This window comes from Bombina bombina, chromosome 5 (genome assembly GCF_027579735.1).
Source record: "Bombina bombina isolate aBomBom1 chromosome 5, aBomBom1.pri, whole genome shotgun sequence".
In the NCBI taxonomy this organism is placed as follows: domain Eukaryota; kingdom Metazoa; phylum Chordata; class Amphibia; order Anura; family Bombinatoridae; genus Bombina; species Bombina bombina.
Genome location: NC_069503.1, coordinates 531,252,275 through 531,276,547, shown reverse-complemented (window position 1 = coordinate 531,276,547; position 24,273 = coordinate 531,252,275). Strand labels below are relative to the sequence as shown.

Sequence of the window (24,273 nt, the reverse complement as noted above, 5' to 3'; positions counted from 1 at the left end):
TAAGTAACATATAGACATTAAAGGGACTTGTGAGTCGAAAATAAACTTTAATGGTTCAGATAGAGAATGCAATTTTAAGATACTTTTTAATATACTTCTGTTACCAATTTTACTTGGTTCTTTTGTTGTTCTTTGTTGAAAAGTATACTTAGGTTCGCTCAGGAGCAGTAAAGTGCTACTTGGTGACTACACTACTCATTCGCTCACCAGATCCCATTTGCAGGGGATAAACATGTAGTTAGATGCAACAATAGTGTGATAATGAAATGCGCTAACACATCAGAGCATTTTCTTCTCATCACATTTATACTACTTTAAGATCCCATTAGTGGTTCATTAGTAAAGTCAGCCCGAGCAATAGAGGGTATATCCCAAGGGTTTGCACTTGTCGGGCTTCCCCCTCGCATTACAAGTTAAAAGATTTTGTAGAATGATTACAGCAACTTCAGAGCACAAAACACATCCAAAATACATTACAAAGTACACTTATACTCATAATAACACCATCTAAAAAACGTAATACAAAAAATATTGCATAAAATAGTTAGAAGGGCTTAAAGATTTGAGGTCTTAGGTGTTACATACATATACATCTCGAAAGATATATATATATATGCTGTACATATTGTATATGTCTATATATGTGTATATATACGTATTTACAGACAAATATACGCGTATAAAGATATAAATACATATGTACACATATAAAGACATAAATACATATGTACACATATAAAGACATATATACATATGTACACATATAAAGACATAAATACATATGTACACATATAAAGACATACATACATATGTACACATATAAAACATAAATACATATCTACACATATAAAGACATATATACATATGTACACATATAAAGACATAAATACATATGTACACATATAAAGACATACATACATATGTACACATATAAAACATATATACATATGTACACATATAAAGACATATATACATATGTACACATATAAAGACATAAATACATATGTACACATATAAAGACATACATACATATGTACACATATAAAACATAAATACATATGTACACATATAAAGACATATATACATATGTACACATATAAAGACATAAATACATATGTACTCATATAAAGGCATATATACATATGTACACATATAAAGACATACATATGTACACATATAAAGACATAAATACATATGTACACATATAAAGACATATATACATATGTACACATATAAAGACATAAATACATATGTACACATATAAAGACATACATACATATGTACACATATAAAACATAAATACATATGTACACATATAAAGACATATATACATATGTACACATATAAAGACATACATACATATGTACACATATAAAACATAAATACATATGTACACATATAAAGACATATATACATATGTACACATATAAAGACATAAATACATATGTACACATATAAAGACATACATACATATGTACACATATAAAACATAAATACATATGTACACATATAAAGACATATATACATATGTACACATATAAAGACATACATACATATGTACACATATAAAGACATAAATACATATGTACACATATAAAGACATATATAGAAGTGCATTGAAGCCCTTTGCCGTTAAGTAGATGAAAACATGAAAAATCATATTTATGCAATATTCATTTTTAATAAAGGTTTTAACTATGTAATTACTGTAAATATTTACATCTGCACATAGCAGAATACATTCTATGTATTTCTAAATAGATTTTCCTATATATATCTGTATATTTCTATACCTATATATAATCATATACATATAGGTATAGATATATATTGTACCAAAATGCCATCATATATAGAGAGAGAAATATGTATTTATGAATAAAAACATGAGAAAAAAATGAGTAAAGAACATAGGAATATGAAATATTCATATTTTCATGTTGGATTAGTGCAAATGAGAATATGCGATTGTGTTTGCACGAAAGTGGAGTGTTTATGTTTTTCCCCACTTTCTTTTCTCCATTGACTTCTATGGAGGAATACGTGTACATGCACGCAACATTCTAACTTTTGATTTTTGCGCTCATCGAGTTACTGCTAGAGCAAAAAACAGTTTACTTTCAATTTGTAATACAAGTGCAACCCGACGAGCACAAAAATACATTATATATATATATATATATATATATATATATATATATATATAAATATCGATATATATATATATATATATATACACTGTATATATATATATATATATATGCAAATATCAGTATGTAAGTATATATATATATATATATATATATATATACACACACACACAATTACACTCAATACCCCCACTGTAAAACCTAACTACATGATTTCTCATTACAAAGAAATCCCTATCACAAGTAACCCCCAACTTTACATGAACCCTCCCCTATCCCCATTGCAAGTGCACCCATCAAAACCTTACCACGGACAATTTCCCCTTCATCAGTAACCCCTTATACCCAAACATCTCCTGATCAAAGGGAAATGAAACTGGTAGCAGGGAAAGTGAGACAGCTCTCCAAGCCCCCCCCCCCCCCTACACATCTGAAGTATAGCTAGCAACATTTTATGTATTACAGGGCTCTATTAGGGGTATCACGTAAACTTCTAAACTACACTGGTAGTATCCCATAAAGAGAAATGATTTAGAAACCATTATTTATGCAGTTTAACATTTTGTAAAGAGTGATATTTATCCCTTCTTGGTTCCATAACACAAAAGTATGTATATATATATTATATATATATATATATATATATATATATATATATATATTTTTTTTTTAAATAAGTCTCACATCTTGCAGTCTCTTATGTAACATGCTAGAGCAAAACATTATTGCACTATTGCTTGCATAGAAATATGTGTTTAACTGAAACAGCCGGTATAATGCACACAGATAAAGTTAGCTTTAGACTGGGGATGTACTGCTAATACTAAGCTGAAGACAGTGGGTGATTGGCCCAGTGCCTCACATATGCTGCTCCTGATTGACCCAGAGGCCTTGTCCAGGTCTGGACCACTAATTTTTTGCAGCTCCAGAATTCACTTTAACTATGTATTTAACTAATGTGCAAGAACCTATAATTATATTCAGGCAATAGTACATTAGTATAATACTAATTTCCTTATGTCCCTTTAACTAACCATCTTCAGAACTTCCTACTGATTTGTTTTTGTTTTTTTTGGCTTTTTATTTCCACCATGTTTTGAGGCTATTCAAAGCAGAAAATATTAATCAGTAATAGATTATTACAGTGCCTTACAATAGTTAATAGTCACTTTTACATAAAACAGGCAGCTTGCCTATTGTCACCTTTCTATTAGTGATTCTCCAGCATGTGAGGTGCATCTGCAGAGTTACTGTGCCTCTGCGACTTACATATTCTGACTTCAGTAGGGTTTGCAGGTGCAGATAACTGATCTATTGCAGAACATCAAATGAAATCTGCCACCTGAAATATTTCACACAGTTTATTCATGGCCTAAACATTACAGCCATGACAGCTAAGCAGATTTACAAAGAGCTGCTGTTGAAAGCTCATTTAGTATTTGCCAGCTGAGTCCTTTGGTTGCTTTGTACTGGATAGTTAAAAAGAAAAGCTATAAAAATAACTTTTCCTGCCATTTATTGTAGAGGTTTATTTATAAAAAAATATGAAAACATCTAGTCATCTTACAATATTTATGGATAGATTACAAGTGGAGCGCTACTTTATTGTGCGCCCATAAATGGCAAATTTGCCTGTTTACGGGCGCGTGATAAATAACCAGCCATTACAAGTGGCTGGTTATTGCTACCATGAGCTTGCGGTAGCAATTAGCACTCAGAAAATTAACTAGAAATCATGTCTGGTTAATTTTCTAAATGTCCCTCAATAGGCCACAAAATAAAGTTTGATGTAGTTTTTTATTAAAATAGTTTTTTAGCTTTTTTTTAATAAGAAAACAACTGCACAAAGCAGTATGTTGGGGGTAAAGTTCGCGGTTGTGAGGTGTTAGAAAAAAAAGGCACTGAAAAGTGCCTTTTTATTGCGTTCTATGGGAACTGTGTGTTTCCTGTAAATATATATGTACAGTATATGCTTATAGAGACTTAGCACTAGAGATTGCGCTCATCCTGGGGACTCTTTCTTAATTACCTATATATATAACGGGTAGAAATGGAAAAGGCAAACGCTTGTGGCAGGTATAGATGTTCCGGTAGAGAGATCTCCATCTTTTTCTACTGACTTATATATGCTTATATACATACAGTATATATTTGTGTGTTAATACGTGTATACACACATACTAACAAATAAATATATTTGTATATATTCATATATATTCAACAATCACTGCGCTGGGTTCTCATGCTGTGTCTCATGGCATGAGAACGAGGCCCCCATTGGAGCCTATGGTAGAGTGCTCTCGTGAGCGCAATGCTTCCGTGTAATATGAATGCGAGGTTGCATTCACATTGCATGTAACTTGTAATACCACATTTACGTGTGCTGGTATTACTAAGCGAAACGCAAATATCGCTTTCGCAAAAGCAATATTTTGCGCCCCACTTGTAATCTGACTCTTAAAGAGGCATTGCTATCATCTGTAGTGCTATAGTAGTCAGTGATTATAACATTTATGTTTCACATTTGTTTTCTTTAAAGGGACACTAAAGTCAAAATTAAATGTTTATGATTCAGATAGATCATGCAATTTATTTTCATTATCAATTGTGCACAGTTTTTTTATATGCAGGCACCATCTACTACTGAGCATGTGCAAGGGTTCATAGTGTATACAAAAAGAAGTCTGTGACTGGCTGATGCCTGTCACATGATACTGGGCGACTGGCAAATTGACATACATTTTGAAATTTGTGAGAAAAAAATCTATTGCTTGTTAAAAATTGTATGTGCTGTTGCTTTTTCTTTTTAGAATGCACTTGTTAATTATGCAATTCTACTGTATTTAATGGCCCTTTAATTAATAGTTTACATTGGACTATAGAAATTAATTCTCACAATATATTCTGTGATTGACACCTATGCAGCAGCACGTCATATATTGTAATGTCATGTGCATATGTTCTAGCTTTTAAGTATGCGCCATAGATATATCCAATGTCATTATTCTGTTTATACAATTTTCCTAACTTACATCTAGCGTTATTAAGACAGAGTTCTCTCAAGTGAGACAAATCTATCCAATTTCTATGTGAGGCTGTGGAACAAATTTACTAAGCAGTACAGAACTCTGAAATGGTGTAGCTGATATGCTTAATTAACAAACAAAGGAATTTGAGATGTTGAGGCCAATTTATCAAATGTCTGTCGGACCTGAATCGACAGTGCGGATCAGGTCCAACAGACATCGCTGAATGCGGAGAGCAATACGCTCGCTGTATTCAGCATTGCACCAGCAGCTCTTGTGAGCTGCTGGTGCAACGCCATCCCCTGCAGACTCGCGGCCAATCAGCCGCCAGCAGGGGGTGTCAATCAACCCAATCGTACTCGATAGGGTTGAATTCCGGCGATGTCTGACCAACTGCTCAGAGCAGGCGAACAGGGTTATGGAGCAGCGGTCTTTAGCCCGCTGCTTCATAACTGCTGTTTCTGGCGAGCCTGAAGGCTCGCCAGAAACACGGGGCCTCAAGCTCCATTCAGAGATTGATAGATAGGCCCCGTTGTCTCTATGAAGGCTAATTATGGCACAACCCACTACTATTTATCATATTGTACCACATGCAATTAAAATGTGAAACTCAGAAATATTTGGCAATGATCATACAATAAATTTTACATAGAAGTTTATCAAAAGAGAGTTATATAAGTTGTTGATTGAAAAAAAAAATATTATATATATATATACACATAATCATTATAATTTTAATAGCTGATAGTTTGGTTTAACACCATTCACATGCATATTTTTAAGATCTGAATTGTAATAAATGTTTTGTATTGCAGACCCGGTGATAGAATAACTGTTCTTGATGATTCAAATGAAGACTGGTGGAAAGTAAGTTTTGTATCTGTACCATGATTAAAACCAATACATCACACTTACCATTGACAATATCATAAAATGAGAGAAATTTAAAGGGACATAAAGCCCAATTTTTTTCTTTCATCATTATGAAAAATAATACAATTTTAAACAACTTTGTAATTTGCTTCTATTATATAATTTGCTTCATTCTCTTGATATCCTTTGCTGAAAAGCATATCTAGATAGGCTCAGTAGCTGCTGATTGGTGGCTGCACATAGATGCCTCGTCTGATTGGCTCGCCCATTTGCATTGCTATTTCTTCAACAAATGATATCTAAAGAATTAAGCAAATTAGATAATATAAGTAAATTGGAATGTTGTTTAAAAATGTATTCTCTATCTGAATCATGAAAGAAAAATTAGGGGTTTAGTGTCCCTTTAAGTAAAAATGCAGTTGAGATTGCAATAAAATATATTGCCCCCCAAGAAAAATTCTCAGACACCTTTTTTTTTTTTAGATATATCTGATTCTTGCACTATTGCATTGTCAGCCACAATATAATCTGAGGTTAGGGGTAGTTGTTATGGTTAGGTTTAGTCTTAAATGGACATAAAACCCAATCATTTTATTTCATGATTTCAATTTACTTCTATTATCTAATTAGTTTTCTCCTCTTGCTAGTCCTTTGTTAAAAAGTATACCTAGGTAGGCTCAGGAGCTGTTTATTGGTGGCTGCACATATATGCCTCATGTTATTGGATCACCCATCTGCCTTGCTGGTCCTTAAAGTTGTTTAAAATTGTATGCTCTATCTGAATCATGAAAGAAAAATGTTGGGTTTCATGTCCCTTTAAGGGCTATTGTTACAGATAGTCTTGCAAAACATTTGGGGGTTTTTTGGACCCGTTTTTAGCAAAAACAATCAACCACCAAGGTTTATATACATAGTATAGCATAGTATAGATGTTGATTAAATTCTCAAAGAAAAACAGAATTTATGCTTACCTGATAAATTACTTTCTCCAACGGTGTGTCCGGTCCACGGCGTCATCCTTACTCGTGGGATATTCCCCTCCCCAACAGGAAATGGCAAAGAGTCCCAGCAAAGCTGGTCACATGATCCCTCCTAGGCTCCGCCCACCCCAGTCATTCGACCGACGGAGAGGAGGAAATATATATAGGAGAAACCATATGATACCGTGGTGACTGTAGTTAGAGAAAATAATTCATCAGACCTGATTAAAAAACCAGGGCGGGCCGTGGACTGGACACACCGTTGGAGAAAGTAATTTATCAGGTAAGCATAAATTCTGTTTTCTCCAACATTGGTGTGTCCGGTCCACGGCGTCATCCTTACTCGTGGGAACCAATACCAAAGCTTTAGGACACGGATGAAGGGAGGGAGCAAATCAGGTCACCTAAACGGAAGGAACCACAGCTTGCAAAACCTTTCTCCCAAAAATAGCCTCCGAAGAAGCAAAAGTATCAAATTTGTAAAATTTGGCAAAAGTGTGCAGTGAAGACCAAGTCGCTGCCTTACATATCTGGTCAACAGAAGCCTCGTTCTTGAAGGCCCATGTGGAAGCCACATCCCTAGTGGAGTGAGCTGTGATTCTTTCAGGAGGCTGCCGTCCGGCAGTCTCATAAGCCAATCGGATGATGCTTTTAAGCCAAAAGGAAAGAGAGGTAGAAGTCGCTTTTTGACCTCTCCTATTACCAGAATAAACAATAAACAAGGAAGATGTTTGTCTGAAATCTTTAGTAGCATCTAAATAGAACTTTAGAGCACGGACAACGTCCAAATTGTGTAACAAACGTTCCTTCTTTGAAACTGGATTCGGACACAAAGAAGGTACAACTATCTCCTGGTTAATATTTTTGTTAGAAACAACTTTAGGAAGAAAACCAGGCTTAGTACGCAAAACCACCTTATCTGCATGGAACACCAGATAAGGAGGAGAACACTGCAGAGCAGATAACTCTGAAACTCTTCTAGCAGAAGAAATTGCAACCAAAAACAAAACTTTCCAAGATAGTAACTTAATATCTATGGAATGTAAGGGTTCAAACGGAACCCCTTGAAGAACTGAAAGAACTAGATTTAGACTCCAGGGAGGAGTCAAAGGTCTGTAAACAGGCTTGATCCTAACCAGAGCCTGAACAAATGCTTGAACATCTGGCACAGCTGCCAGTCTTTTGTGTAGTAAGACAGATAAAGCAGAGATCTGTCCCTTTAGGGAACTTGCAGATAATCCTTTCTCCAAACCTTCTTGAAGAAAGGAGAGAATCTTAGGAATTTTTATCTTATTCCATGGGAATCCTTTGGATTCACACCAACAGATATATTTTTTCCATATTTTATGGTAAATTTTTCTAGTTACAGGTTTTCTGGCCTGAACCAGAGTATCTATCACCGAATCTGAAAACCCACGCTTTGATAGAATCAATCGTTCAATCTCCAAGCCGTCAGTTGGAGGGAGACCAGATTTGGGTGTTCGAATGGACCTTGAACAAGAAGGTCCTGTCTCAAAGGTAGCTTCCATGGTGGAGCCGATGACATATTCACCAGGTCTGCATACCAAGTCCTGCGTAGCCACGCAGGAGCTATCAAGATCACCGAGGCCCTCTCCTGATTGATCCTGGCTACCAGCCTGGGAATGAGAGGAAACGGTGGGAATACGTAAGCTAGGTTGAAAGTCCAAGGTGCTACTAGTGCATCTACTAGAGTCGCCTTGGGATCCCTGGATCTGGACCCGTAGCAAGGAACCTTGAAGTTCTGACGAGACGCCATCAGATCCATGTCTGGAATGCCCCATAACTGAGTTATTTGGGCAAAGATTTCCGGATGGAGTTCCCACTCCCCCGGATGAAATGTCTGACGACTCAGAAAATCCGCTTCCCAATTTTCCACTCCTGGGATGTGGATCGCAGACAAGTGGCAGGAGTGATCCTCCGCGCATTGAATTATTTTGGTCACTTCTTTCATCGCTAGGGAACTCTTTGTTCCCCCTTGATGATTGATATAAGCTACAGTCGTCATGTTGTCTGATTGGAACCTTATGAATTTGGCCTTTGCTAGTTGAGGCCAAGCTCTGAGAGCATTGAATATCGCTCTCAGTTCCAGAATGTTTATCGGGAGAAGAGACTCTTCCCGAGACCATAGACCCTGAGCTTTCAGGGATTCCCAGACCGCACCCCAGCCCACTAGACTGGCGTCAGTCGTGACAATGACCCACTCTGGCCTGCGGAAGCTCATTCCCTGGGACAGATGGTCCAGGGTCAGCCACCAACGGAGTGAATCTCTGGTCTTTTGATCTACTTGAATCATTGGAGACAAGTCTGTATAATCCCCATTCCACTGTTTGAGCATGCACAGTTGTAATGGTCTTAGATGAATTCGTGCAAAAGGAACTATGTCCATTGTTGCAACCATCAATCCTATTACTTCCATGCACTGCGCTATGGAAGGACGAGGAACAGAATGAAGCACTTGACAAGAGCTTAGAAGTTTTGATTTTCTGACCTCTGTCAGAAAAATCCTCATTTCTAAGGAATCTATTATTGTTCCCAAGAAGGGAACTCTTGTTGACGGGGACAGAGAACTCTTTTCTTTGTTCACTTTCCATCCGTGAGATGTGAGAAAGGCTAGAACGATGTCCGTATGAGCCTTTGCCTTTGACAGGGACGACGCTTGTATTAGAATGTCGTCCAAGTAAGGTACTACTGCAATGCCCCTTGGTCTTAGAACCGCTAGAAGGGACCCTAGCACCTTTGTGAAAATCCTTGGAGCAGTGGCTAATCCGAATGGAAGAGCCACAAACTGGTAATGTTTGTCCAGAAAAGCGAACCTTAGGAACTGATGATGTTCCTTGTGGATAGGGATATGTAGGTACGCATCCTTTAGATCCACGGTAGTCATAAATTGACTTTCCTGGATGGTGGGTAGAATCGTTCGAATAGTTTCCATTTTGAACGATGGTACCCTGAGAAATTTGTTTAGGATCTTCAAATCCAAAATTGGTCTGAACGTTCCCTCTTTTTTGGGAACTACGAACAGATTGGAATAAAATCCCATTCCTTGTTCCTTTATTGGAACTGGGTGTATCATTCCCATCTTTAACAGGTCTTCTACACAATGTAAGAATGCCTGTCTCTTTATTTGGTTTGAGGATAAGTGAGACTTGTGGAACCTTCCCCTTGGGGGTAGTTCCTTGAATTCCAGGAGATAACCTTGAGAAACTATTTCTAGCGCCCAAGGATCCTGAACATCTCTTGCCCAAGCCTGAGCAAAGAGAGAGAGTCTGCCCCCCACCAGATCCGGTCCCGGATCGGGGGCTACTACTTCATGCTGTCTTGTTAGCAGTGGCAGGCTTCTTTGCCTGCTTACCTTTGTTCCAGCCTTGCATTGGTTTCCAGGCTGGTTTGGGTTGTGAGGCATTACCCTCTTGCTTAGAGGATGCAGAATTAGAGGCTGGTCCATTTCTGCGAAAGGGACGAAAATTAGGCTTATTTTTAGCCTTAAAAGACCTATCCTGTGGAAGGGCGTGGCCCTTTCCCCCAGTGATGTCTGAAATAATCTCTTTCAAATCAGGTCCAAATAAAGTTTTACCTTTGAAAGGAATGTTAAGTAATTTTGTCTTGGATGACACATCCGCTGACCAAGACTTTAGCCAAAGCGCTCTGCGCGCCACAATAGCAAACCCTGAATTTTTCGCCGCTAATTTTGCTAATTGCAAAGCGGCATCTAAAATAAAAGAGTTAGCCAATTTAAGTGCGTGAACTCTGTCCATAATCTCCTCATATGGAGTTTCTCTACTGAGCGACTTTTCTAGTTCCTCGAACCAGAACCACGCTGCCGTAGTGACAGGAACAATGCATGAAATTGGTTGTAGAAGGTAGCCTTGCTGTACAAAAATCTTTTTAAGCAAACCTTCCAATTTTTTATCCATAGGATCTTTGAAAGCACAACTATCTTCGATAGGAATAGTAGTGCGTTTGTTTAGAGTAGAAACTGCCCCCTCGACCTTGGGGACTGTCTGCCATAAGTCCTTTCTGGGGTCGACCATAGGAAATAATTTCTTAAATATAGGGGGAGGAACAAAAGGTATGCCGGGCTTTTCCCACTCTTTATTTACTATGTCCGCCACCCGCTTGGGTATAGGAAAAGCGTCGGGGGACACCGGAACCTCTAGGAACCTGTCCATCTTGCATAATTTCTCTGGAATGACCAAATTGTCACAATCATCCAGAGTAGATAACACCTCCTTAAGCAGTGCGCGGAGATGTTCTAATTTAAATTTAAATGTCACAACATCAGGTTCAGCTTGATGAGAAATTTTTCCTGAATCTGAAATTTCTCCCTCAGACAAAACCTCCTTCATAGCCCCTTCAGATTGGTCTGAGGGTAGGACAGAACAATTATCATCAGCGTCCTCTTGCTCTTCAGTGTTTAAAACAGAGCAATCGCGCTTTCTCTGATAAGTAGGCATTTTGGATAAAAGATTTGCTATGGAGTTATCCATTACAGCCGTTAATTGTTGCATGGTAATAAGTATTGGCGCACTAGATGTACTAGGGGCCTCCTGCATGGGCAAAACTGGTGTAGACACAGTAGGAGATGATGTAGTATCATGTTTACTCCCCTCATTTGAGGAATCATCTTGGGCAATATCATTATTTGTGGCAGTACTGTCCTTACTTTGTTTGGACGCTATGGCACAATTATCACATAAATTTAAATGTGGAGACACATTGGCTTTCATACATATAGAACATAGCTTATCTGAAGGTATAGACATGTTAAACAGGCTTAAACTTGTCAACAATGCACAAAAAACGTTTTAAAATAAAACCGTTACTGTCACTTTAAATTTCAAACAGAAAACACTTTATTACTGAATATGTGAAAAAGTATGAAGGAATTGTTCAAAAATTACCAAATTTTCACCACAGTGTCTTAAAGCCTTAAAAGTATTGCACACCAAATTTCAGAGCTTTAACCCTTAAAATAACGGAACTGGAGCCGTTTTTCAATTTAACCCCTATACAGTCCCAGATACAGTCTTTGCTAAGACCCAACCAAGCCCTGAGGGGAATACGATACCAAATGACGCCTTCTAAAAGCTTTTTCAGAGATTCTTAGATCCACACACATGCATCTGCATGCCCTGTTCTCAAAAAACAACTGCGCATTAATGGCGCGAAAATGAGGCTCAGTCTATGACTAGAAAGGCCCCCTGACTGAAAAAGGTGTCCAATACAGTGCCTGCCATTTTATAAACGTTCCCCAAGATTATAAATGTCAATTGTTAGCCTAAATTTGAATAATATGCACAAATAAAGCAAACGATTTAGCCCATAAAAATGTCTACCAGTTTTTTAGCCCATAATAAGCCCTATATTCTGTTTGTTTTTGAATAAGAAAATGGCTTACCGGTCCCCATGAGGGGAAATGACAGCCTTCCAGCATTACACAGTCTTGTTAGAAATATGGCTAGTCATACCTTAAGCAGAAAAGTCTGCTAACTGTTTCCCCCAACTGAAGTTACTTCATCTCAACAGTCCTATGTGGAAACAGCAACCGATTTTAGTTACTGTCTGCTAAAATCATCTTCCTCTTACAAACAGAAATCTTCATCCTTTTCTGTTTCAGAGTAAATAGTACATACCAGCACTATTTTAAAATAACAAACACTTGATAGAAGAATAAAAACTACATTTAAACACCAAAAAACTCTTAACCATCTCCGTGGAGATGTTGCCTGTGCAACGGCAAAGAGAATGACTGGGGTGGGCGGAGCCTAGGAGGGATCATGTGACCAGCTTTGCTGGGACTCTTTGCCATTTCCTGTTGGGGAGGGGAACATCCCACGAGTAAGGATGACGCCATGGACCGGACACACCAATGTTGGAGAAAAAGGATCCATATCATGGCAACTAAACCCCTAACTCATATATAGCGTCTTAATTTTAAAAAAAAGTAGGAGATTTACTGAGTAGCTTCTAACGAGTAAGGGCCAGATTACGAATGGTGCGCTAACAGTTACGTGCAAGGGAAAAGGGGTTTATCGCGGGTGTTTGCATGCATCCGGTTTATCCCTTGTATTACAAGTTGAAAATAAACATGAACACGTGAGCTCAATCTCATTTTATTGGAAGACATTGTCTACACAAGAGCAACCTGAAGGGCTCAATTGGCGAAAAACATTGAAGACAAAATCTAAATTTGTCCCTGCCTATAATACCTGTGCCAATTTTGATGTCTTCAATCAAATTGTATGTAACAGTATTAACAAATTAGACATTAATTTTAAATTGCAAAATTTATCCAGACAAGAAAGAGAAGCACTATTGGATATGGAATCTTGGGACAATGTCATCATTAGAAATGCCGATAAAGGTGGAAATATCATCATTTGGCCACGAGACATGTACCTTAAAGAAGCTGTCTCACAATTAAAAAACAAAAAATGTTACAAGGAACTGTTGGGGAACCCAACCACAGAATTCCACTCCAAGTACAACAAACTAATTGAGTACACCAGTAAAAATGGTTTCATCAATACCAAAGAAAAGAAATTCCTTACCGTGTCACACCCAAAAATGGCAACTTTTTATTTAACCCCCAAAGTCCACAAAAACAGTAAACAACCACCTGGCAGACCAATCATATCTGGGAATGAAAATCTGACTGAAAGGGCCAGCCAATATGTGGACCAATGTTTAAGACCGTTCTTAACTCAATTATCATCATACGTTAAAGACACGATGGAAGTTCTGCAAATAATTAAAGACATCAACATTTCTGAGAATACATGGCTTGTCACTTCAGATGTGGAATCCTTGTACACCAACATTAACCATAAATTGGGATAAAATGCTGTGAAACACTACTTAAATATGTCCTCAGAGGAGAGTCCAGAACACAACCAATTGGTACTAGATCTAATGCAATTTGTTCTTACAAAGAATTTCTTTATATTTAACAACATATACTACCTACAAACACAAGGCACACCAATGGGCACTGTGTGTGCATCTACATACGCCAATTTATTTCTTGGTTGGTGGGAGGAAATGTCTGTTTTTTCGGATGATAATGATCAATATTCTGACAAGATCCCCTTGTGGATCAGATATATTGACGACATCCTGTTCTTATGGGAAGGTACAGAGACAGATTTGGATATCTTTCTGCAAAAATTAAATAACAACAACCTCAATATCAGACTAACATACCAAAAAGTCTAACTGATATTTCCTTCCTTGATGTGTCAATACACAAAGAAAGGGACGGTTCACTGAGCACAGATCTATTCCGAAAAGAAACAGCCACAAATAATGTTCTCTTCACGACCAGTGCACATGCACCCAATACTGCCAAATCCTTGCCCATTGGTGAGTTTCTCAGATTAAGGAGAAATTGCTCTGAAGATTCAACTTTCAAAAAGAGAGCTCTAGAATTGGAGAACAGATTACTCCAAAGAGGCAATAGCGGAAGATCTATTCTTAAGGCCAAGAAAAGAGCTGTAAAAACTAAAGATCAGAATTGCTCAAAGTGAAAAATAAAAAGCCAAACAACAACACTCGACTCGTTCTAACCTATAGTCAACACACACAACAAATTGTGAACATAATTAAACAGAACCGGCATATATTACAAGTTGATCCTCACCTCAAAGACTTGATTGAAGATAGAGTACAAATAAGCTACAGGAGAAGCAGAAATTTAAAAAAGATCCTTAGCCCCAGTCATTATGTAAATAAAACTCATAAAACTAAATCACCGGAACTGGGATCCTTCTCATGTGGTAGCTGTTCCTCATGTAGCAACATGATCAAAAAGAAAACCATTACAGATAGGTTTGGAAAACAACACAAAATTAAAAGTTACATCAGTTGTAACACCACTGGTGTAATTTATGTGTTACAATGCAAGTGTCCCACTTTTTACATTGGGATGACTACAGGAAAATTACATACCAGGGTCATGGAACACCTCTGAAATATTCAAAATGCTCCCTCAGATTTGTCTAAAAATAAGAAAATAACATCGGTAGCCACTAATTTTTTCAAACATCATCAATCAATCAAAAACTTCAGAGCTAAAATGCTTTGGAATTCAAAAAGTGTCACTGGGATTAAGAGGTGGGGATCTTGAAAGAGCCTTACTCAAAGCAGAGACAAGGGGGATATACCTGATGGATAGTGTATAACCCAAAGGATTAAACGAACAGAACAACTACTCAATATTTTTATGAACCAAAATACAGTAAATCTCACTTCGAACTAAAATATCTGGTGATAAATGATCAATAAAATTTCATGGTCAATAAATATGACCAACCAGCTCTAAGTTCCCAGGCCAATAAAAACCCCTTCTTTTAGATTAAGTTCATATCCGTGATATCCAATCTTACAATCCAAGAAACCATCCAGTGGATACTTTGTTAATACTATCCTTACTAGTTTGCTTATTTCAACCCAGCTCTATCTCCAACACAAGTTCAATACCTTCCCAGCACGTTTTTTTTCACAGAATTGCTTTTGCAAGTTGTTCACAGGTAACATTTAACAATCTTCTCTTCACTTTCATTCCTAATCACATGCCTTGTCACCATCCTGGGCCTTAGTTATTTTCTTTGACCCAACTATTCACACGTATTGTTGTGTCACATTATCCCAATTCAACGACTTATTCACTTTATTTCAGCTTGCCTAATGTCAAGCATTACACTATTCTACACTACTAGTAATCTTAGGATTTACATCCTCCCCTTCCTTTAAATTAAATCGACAGCACACATAAACACTTCTTCACTTCCATCTCACGCCTATCACTGCAATATGTGATATTTAAGTACACTCTGGTATTTTCAATTATTCCTCGTCCTCACTTTTTAACTCCAACTCCACTACCCTATTAATCACTATTCTCTATGTAATCATTTCAGAATATGATACAATACTGTCCCCCTTGGACTATGTATACAATATAGATTTCGAGTCAAATTGACTATCATTTTTCAGGTGTAAAGTGACACATCAGGTACACGAGATAACCAGTATGCAGTATCCTCAATTATTCAGGGTTGACACCAGATACAAATATTGGATCTCTATAGATAACACTGAATGATCCATATATATTATCAGCAACACATATAGGAATTCATCTCATTATAGACCACCCAATATTATAATACATTAGTAAGGGGCAGTATCGAATCTACCAAAACTGAACAACATAATCTTTTTTTGAATAGACTAGTAACAGTCTACAATGTTGATTGTATTGATTTACAAACTATAAGGGAAAACCTGTGGCACGTAGTCTGTATACCGATATACAATAAGGATTGCTCATTATGCAGCCCAGAGGACAATATCATTTTTAGATCCTCGTATTCAAACTTATTATTGTTTATCTTATCACCAGGAAGTCCTAGAATAAGAGTCAAAAGTATAAATAGACTGCATTCATTTGGAATATGACACTGTCACATCTTAGACAAACGTCAGATTCCTCCTATGTCAATCTCGTAATGCTGAAACCGATCTCCGTCCTACTCTGTGACGTAATCCAATTGTGTAAGTCTCTGATTGGTTGAGAAACCAGTTAGGTGTATAAATACCAGCAGACGCCGGTGCGCATCACCTTTTGAAAAAGCTGAAATCAAATCGGCGAAACATGTTAAGGGAGGGTATTCCTTAATAACTTTTAATTTGCATTGAAACTCGAATTTTATAACTAACAATACTAATTGAAATAATAGCAGAAAATACACTATTAATATGTACTCTATATTGTGCTTCTTAGCGCATATTTAGATTGAAAAAGCTCAATATTACAAGTATTTATATAGCACTCAGTAAACTGCTGGCAAACTCTCCTTTTTTCGGAGCAAGGGAACGCTTCCTCAGCTGCATATTAATATATCTGATTCCCAGTAAAACTACCAAACCAGACTACTCAGTCTGGTTTTTATTACTACACCGTTAATAATTAAGTTAGATGGTAAAACCGTTGACGGGAATCACACACTATGTCAGCTGTTGAGAAATAGTGAGAAATAGCTTGAAACACTGATTTCCTGAATTACCTTATGGGAGAAAGCACAATTAGTGTTCACCAATAGTTACAGTTCTAATATCAGCCAAAAGATCGGTATTTAGAATCCCATAATATCTAGTTATCAATAACAGTAAAAAAATTCAGCCACAACCACTTTAGGCCATTTTCAACAAAAGGCCGCTTGTATAAGTAGTAGAGTGTTCAAAGAAACTGTGTAATTTCTAAGAAGGTCAATATTCCTGCTCATTAAGCACCCCCAGTTTATAGTAAAAGCAATAAATACATAATGTCAGTTCTGTGTGTAATTATTACCATCTAACCTAGAAGATAACGGTTAGGACACAGGATATTAGACTGGCTAAATACAATAGTGTGTACCATTAACTGGGGGATTGGCCATTTATGTGACAACGGACTCAGGATATATTTTTATAATTCAAAAAAATCACACGGTTTAAAAACACTAACTCATCCAATACCAAGAAATCAGTTTTGTAAGAGAAATAATTAAAATGAATGTTTGATCTCCTTACATAATTTATAACAATTAATATTATCTTGGCTAAAATTTACTATGATAGATGTGAAATACAGCATCTAAACCGATACTGAAATAACATTCGGTGAGAATATAAAACCGATTTATTTAGCTAAACCGAACTAGTTAGGCACACCAACTTACTTAACACCTGAATAATATTTCTGCATTAAACATTTAGAAAAAATGGTGTTGCATCAAAGGATATAAATATATCACCATATACTAGCACTTGTGTAATGCACACGAAATAGAATTTAAACAAATGTTCTATTTCTTAATATAACCATTGATGACCAACTAAGAACACAGTGGTAGTATACATTAGAGCACCAATATAAAAGCAGTAATCCCCAATGAAAAATACAGATCCTGTTTGATACAATCCAATTAGTTGGATACACCAACTTATACTATATCCAGAAAATACCACTCAAATCAATATTCAGACACCTACCGGTCACTAGTATAAGGTGATTGATTTAAAATACAATATATTTAGATATGTACTGAAACATCAATCGATCAAAAATCAACGAACCAAGCCAAATTGAAATATTTGGGCACAACAACTTACACATGTTATGGTAATATTCTTGTATAAAACACTCTGAGAAAAAAACTGTGCCAAATGAAAGGGTTTAACATATATCAGTATACCAAAGAAAAAAAACCCTATTGAGAGAATAGGGAAAAGTATGCTCTTTCTTCACATAAAGTATATATTTTTCCACTTAAAATTTTACTTTTACTAGTATTAATTAAAAAAAGGCAGCAGAAATAGAAGTATCTGGCGTGCCAGAAAAATAGTTAAAAACACAACTCTGTAACTGTGTATAAAGTACTTAAATGTTGCTGATTTTGAGTTGTTTATCACATATGAGGAGGAGGGGAAAAATCAATGATATTAGGTAAATGTAATAGCCTCTATTTAGGAACTGTGTCCTGTATTGCCCTATATTAGGGTACATAAGCCACTTTTTTTACACTAAATAAGCTATAAATCCCTTCCCCATCCTTCCCACAATATGTCCCGAAGGTTACAACAAATGTTACAACAACAAATAAAAATATCAATTAGTAGATAGTCTAAAATTAACAAAGTGCAGTTAAAATAAAAACAAAGCCCCTGACACGGTCGCGTTTCACTTATACGCTTCCTCAGAGGGGGTCCGGTGTCCGTTTGACAAGCTCTTATAGGGTTACTAAACCCTCCTACCGTGCTTCAGATTGGTTCATTGCATAGAGCAGGAATGTGAGCTATTGGTACATTGAGCTGTCAATACAGATCAATTAATTGAATGAAAGCAACTTAACTGTGTGTGTGCCGTATAAGATACAGGGTTGGAGGTTTGTGCACACTTCAACAAAATGTGTTATAAAGGGTTTTAATTGATTGGAATTGGTAGGGAAATGTGTAGATTTTCTGTGTTCTTTCTCGAAAGTCAATAACTAATAAGTAATGACTGCGCATCAGTGTGTTATAATAAAGGGCATAAATATTTATAACCCATGTCGGGGTTCATGCAGAAAAATATTGCTTTTTATAGTGAGGTACATGATTATTATATGTTGAAGTAAAAGTAGATCATGCTGACCATGCTATTGGTACTGTCAGGACAATTGTCTGGGAAAATTCACCATTTTGATTTTGCATATTAATCACATATGTCTGTGGTATATAATATAGGGGTAAAATTGACATGTGTATTTACTTATAGATTCAGGTGCACATACACATATATATTATTTATCAGTATTAATATGTAGCTATTAGCTAGCGCTGCTTGTCAGTATATAATTGCTTACTGTGAAGTTTTTTTTACTTTATCATATCATATGTTTAGTTATTATATGTTTAGTTTAGTTATTATAATATGCAAGGTCCCCAACATAGCTGCATGATTCCTATCATTATATTATTGGTATAAATATCCACAAATATCCTCATGTTTTTCATACGTGGTTCCAGTAAGTCTCTTTTTCTATAAACATTGGTGGGGTTCGATCTTGGTTAACGGTCAAATGGAGATACTGACTTGTTTTTAAGAAAATATTTACAAAATACATATTTGTCTGTTATAGCTTAGTGACGAGTGCCATCTTCCGAGGGAAAACTATTCTGAATGCTAGTTGCAACCTTGGAGTAATTTTTATATTATTTAACTCAAAATTACCCCAAGGTTGCAACTTTATATTTCATTCCAAAAATTCATAAAAATCAAAAATGCCCTCCAGGCAGACCGATAATCTCTGGCAATGAAAGTGTTACTGAAAAAGCCAGTAAATATGTTGATGCAAGACTCAGGGAATATCTTTACACTCTACCTTCTTATGTGAAGGATACTATGGAGGTCTTGCAAAAATTGGAGAATATACACCTCACACAAAACTCAATTCTAGTAACAGCGGGTGTTGAATCCTTATACTAACATTAAACATCACTTAGGGGAAAAAGCCATCAAGTATTTTATTAGTACAAACCAAACTGACAATGAATTAAATAATTTCTTTATAATAAAGTTGTTACATTTTGTGCTTAACTCAAATTTCTTCACCTTCCAAGATCAATTCTACCTTCAAACCCGGGGGACAGCAATGGGCACAGCATGTGCTCCCACCTAGTCAATCTATTTCTAGGCTGGTGGGAGCAACTCCAAGTATTCTCTCACAGCAATGATCATTTCACTAAGCACATACCGGTCTGGATAAGATATATTGATGACATTTTCTTTATCTGGGATGGCCCAGAAAATGTATTGCTTGAATTCATGAAAGAATTGAACACTAACGATATCAATTTAACATTAACTTATGATTTCAGCTCTCATCACATTAACTTTCTCGACCTCACTATCTTTAAACAGTCTGATGGATCTATTGCAACTTCTCTATTTAGGAAACCTACTGCCACTAATACACTCCTACATTCCACAAGTGCTTACTCGTATAATACAATAAAAGCAATCCCAAAAGGAGAGTTCCTAAGATTAATACGCACAGGGCCGGACTGGGAAATCAGACCGGCCCTGGAAATTTATATGGCCCGGCGGCCCTGGCACAGCCCTGCCCCCTCCAACTCAGCCCCACCCCCTCTGGATCAGCCCCGCCCCTCTCTGGCTCATGGCCCAAACCAGCCCTGAAGCTGGAGTTATGGGTTAAGCTCTTGCACTATGCCAATACAATAAATGTCAAGTGGACTATTGTAACTATGGTACCGTCTCAACACTAATATGTAGCTTGTTATGTAAATATTTAAACAGTACCGCAGCCAACTATATCACTCTAGGTGTCTGAAAATCAACCTTTATAAAATTACTTTTTATTATATTAAAGAACTTAATAAATGATGCCTATGCCCTATGAGTGTGTCACATTACATATTAGAGTAGAGAAGAGAGGCTGAAGCTGCTGCCTGTTTGTGTCAGTGTAATTATAAACTATCTATAATAATACAAACAATAATACCATACATTACCTACCTGTCTCTGTCTAAGATTAACTGTGTCCACTCCAGACCAGAGTCTAACTAACGCTTATTCCTGAGTCTCTCAGCTCTCTCCGTCACTGACACACACTGTGACTGTGTTGTTGGAAACTTGGAATGTGCATTTAGTCTGTCAGTCTCACTCTTCTCCTCCAGCTCCTAGACTAGATTTGAAGCGAGACCATGGGGGCGGGGCTATATGACTTCACCTCACAGAAGTCATCATAATCCTCCAGCTTCCCTGCTCAAGCCGCCCAGCCAGCGCCCTCATTACAATACTAATTGTTAGTGAAAGTGAACTGATCTAATTTGCGCCCGCCTTGAGTGCGCCTGGGATGGGATGTCACAGTTGTCACTTTGCTCCTGCAGCTAAGATCGGAGCTGTTTTAGCAGATTAGCAATGATATTACACAGTCTTGGAAGAATCTACAACAATATCTGACATGTACGCTCTCACCTGCTCTCCTTAGATTGTGTCGTCCCACTGCTCCACTCCGACTTAGAAGCATGCTCTTAATGCTTCCCCTGACGCCGGGTTCTTTCTTCACTTGAGCAAGTCTTGAGTAGGTCTTCAAGAAGGTGACTGTATACTCTTCTAAAATTATTAGTAGCTGGTTCAACTCGATACACACGGACTCTGCGTAGCTAGTACTGAAGTGCAGAGATCAAGTTTTTCCTGAACGCTGTATTAAGATACTAACCTACTCAAGACTTGCGCAAGTGAAGAAAGAACCCGGCGTCAGGGGAAGCATTAAGAGCAGTGCTTCTAAGTCGGAGTGGAGCAGTCGGACGACACAATCTAAGGAGAACAGGTGAGAGCGTACATGTGTAACAGCACAGAGTTCCCTGCACAGATTATAATTGGAGACAACCACGAACTCTGTGACGCTTGGGACGTCATGTTTGTATAAGCCTCCTTCGTCATCGGACAGGTACTGTTAACAACATTAAACGCATACTCCTCTGGAAGTGCCTATTACAGTTGAAAGGTGGCAATAAGAGAACTGGACTTTACCGGTCTAAGTAGCGCTGACAACTTAACTACCGGGGCATCAACTCATAGACGAGACTCTCAGTCACGCTCACGCAGCGCCAGCAATCATCTACCTCTGGATTTCCCTCTCAGAGAGACTGTGATGTCAGAGTGACTCGTCTCACACAGTGCACAGATTGGCTGCAGCCGGGTGCAGGCAGGTTTAGCGCATGCCCCATGGTACGCCCAGCCGACTGGCTGCCACAAAATCTAAGGAACTGGTTAACTTGCAGCTACTGCCAGGTAGCGCTCTCTCACACAACTCTGTCTCTGTGCCAAGTTGCTTGCGGCACCTGCACTCCAGCTGAGCAGCCTCTGCCGGCCGGCGGCCCACCGGGATTTTTCCCGGTATCCCGGCGGCCCAATCCGGCCCTGAATACGCAACTGTACTAATGTTAGCACTTATAAAAACGAGTCTATTAAATTAATGTCTAGGCTAAGAGCCAGAGTTTATAGCAACAGATCCCTGAAAAAAGCAAGAAATCATGCCTTAAAAATTAAACGAGAAAGTTTATTAACACCATAGTCTAAGAGCAATGACAACAAAATAAGGTTAATCACTACATACAATCCACAAATGTCTGATGTCATTCAAATCATGAACACAAATTGCCGTATCTTATTACAAGACAAATTGTTAGCTAGTCAGATTGGTACAAGGATTGACATTGGATAGAAGAGATCAAAATTTGAGAGATGATCTTGTAAAAAAACATTATGTGCACTTTCCAGAAAAGGAAAGTAAGAATCCAAGCATGTTCCCTTGTGGCACGTGTAATGTCTGCCCAAAAGTTTGGAAAATTCAGGAAATTACAGATAAATATAATTATAAACATAAGCTAACTACTCATTTTTCTTGCTCCACCACAGATGTAGTGTATATTCTAAAATGTTCTTGCAACTTGTTTTATACAGGTATGACTACCAGGAAGATCAGTATCAGAATACAGGAACATTGTTGCAATATCCGTAATGCCCCAAAAGACATAGAAGCTGGCAAAACTATTACAAGTGTAGCCAAGCACTTTCACTTACATCATAATTCTAAAGACAGCTCACTAAAATATGCTGTCATTCAAAAAACAAATCTGGGCATTAGGGGCGGCAATATGGAACAAACTTTGTTACAAATGCATTAATTTACTTAACACTGTTAAACCTTTTGGTCTTAATGATTTTAATAACTACAATGTGTTCCTCTAAAAACGTAATGGAAATCTGTAGATATGTCTGGTCTTAATTATTATAATACCTTCTAATAATGTATATAGGATACATGCCAGTACTAAATCAATGGAAAGTATAACTAACAATTAAAGGGACACTGAACCCAAATTTTTTCTTTTCATCTTTCACTTTCTAATTTATTCCTATTATCAATTTTTCTTCATTCTCTTGCTATCTTTATTTTAAAAAGAAGACATCTAAGCTTTTTTGTTTTATTCAGAACTCTGGACAGCACTTTTTTATTGGTGGATGAGTTTATCCACCAATCAGCAAGAACAACCCAGGCTGATCACCAAAAATGGGCCGGCATCTAAACTTACTTTCTTGCATTTCAAATAAAGATACCAAGAGAATGTAGAAAATTTGGTAATAGGAGTAAATTAGAAAGTTGCTTAAAATGTCATGCTCTATCTGAATCACGAAAGAAAAAAATTGGGTACAGTGTCCCTTTAATGCAAAATATGCATAACTCTGCACTCTCAGAAATGGGGATTAAACTCGAGTATGATTATAGTAATTTCACTTCACAATATGCACACGATACACACAAAAATTTAACAGAAGTTTTTTTAAACTTTTCTTATTTTTGGTTTTCTTTTTTCACTTCACCAGTCCCAAATTTAGGTTAATACTGAGCCCACTAGTCATCCCAAGCAATGTTCTCTAACTTCAACACTGGCTGCCATACATATCACAGCACCCCCACCTTCTTTTTCATTTTATTATTATTATTGTTTCACAAACCAACATCCATTTCACCTTTGTCACAACAGCACACTAATTAATTCTCATGATTTAGTTAATCTAGTCACCAAAAATGACATGCGGATACGCAGTAATTACTTTCAATTATCAGCTCTCGAGAAAAAACATAGAAAATCCACACGTTTCTTTGCAAA

General features: G+C 37.1%; 1 protein-coding gene across 1 annotated transcript in view; it reads left to right on the top strand.

Annotated features, from left to right (window-relative positions):
• Window positions 1–24,273, top strand: part of STAC (SH3 and cysteine rich domain) — a 472,981-nt gene that overhangs the window by 423,875 nt on the left and 24,833 nt on the right. The window contains exon 9 of the mRNA XM_053714461.1: window positions 5,992–6,043. Coding sequence (XP_053570436.1) covers window positions 5,992–6,043 — 52 coding nt within the window. The remainder of the gene's footprint in view (window positions 1–5,991; window positions 6,044–24,273) is intronic.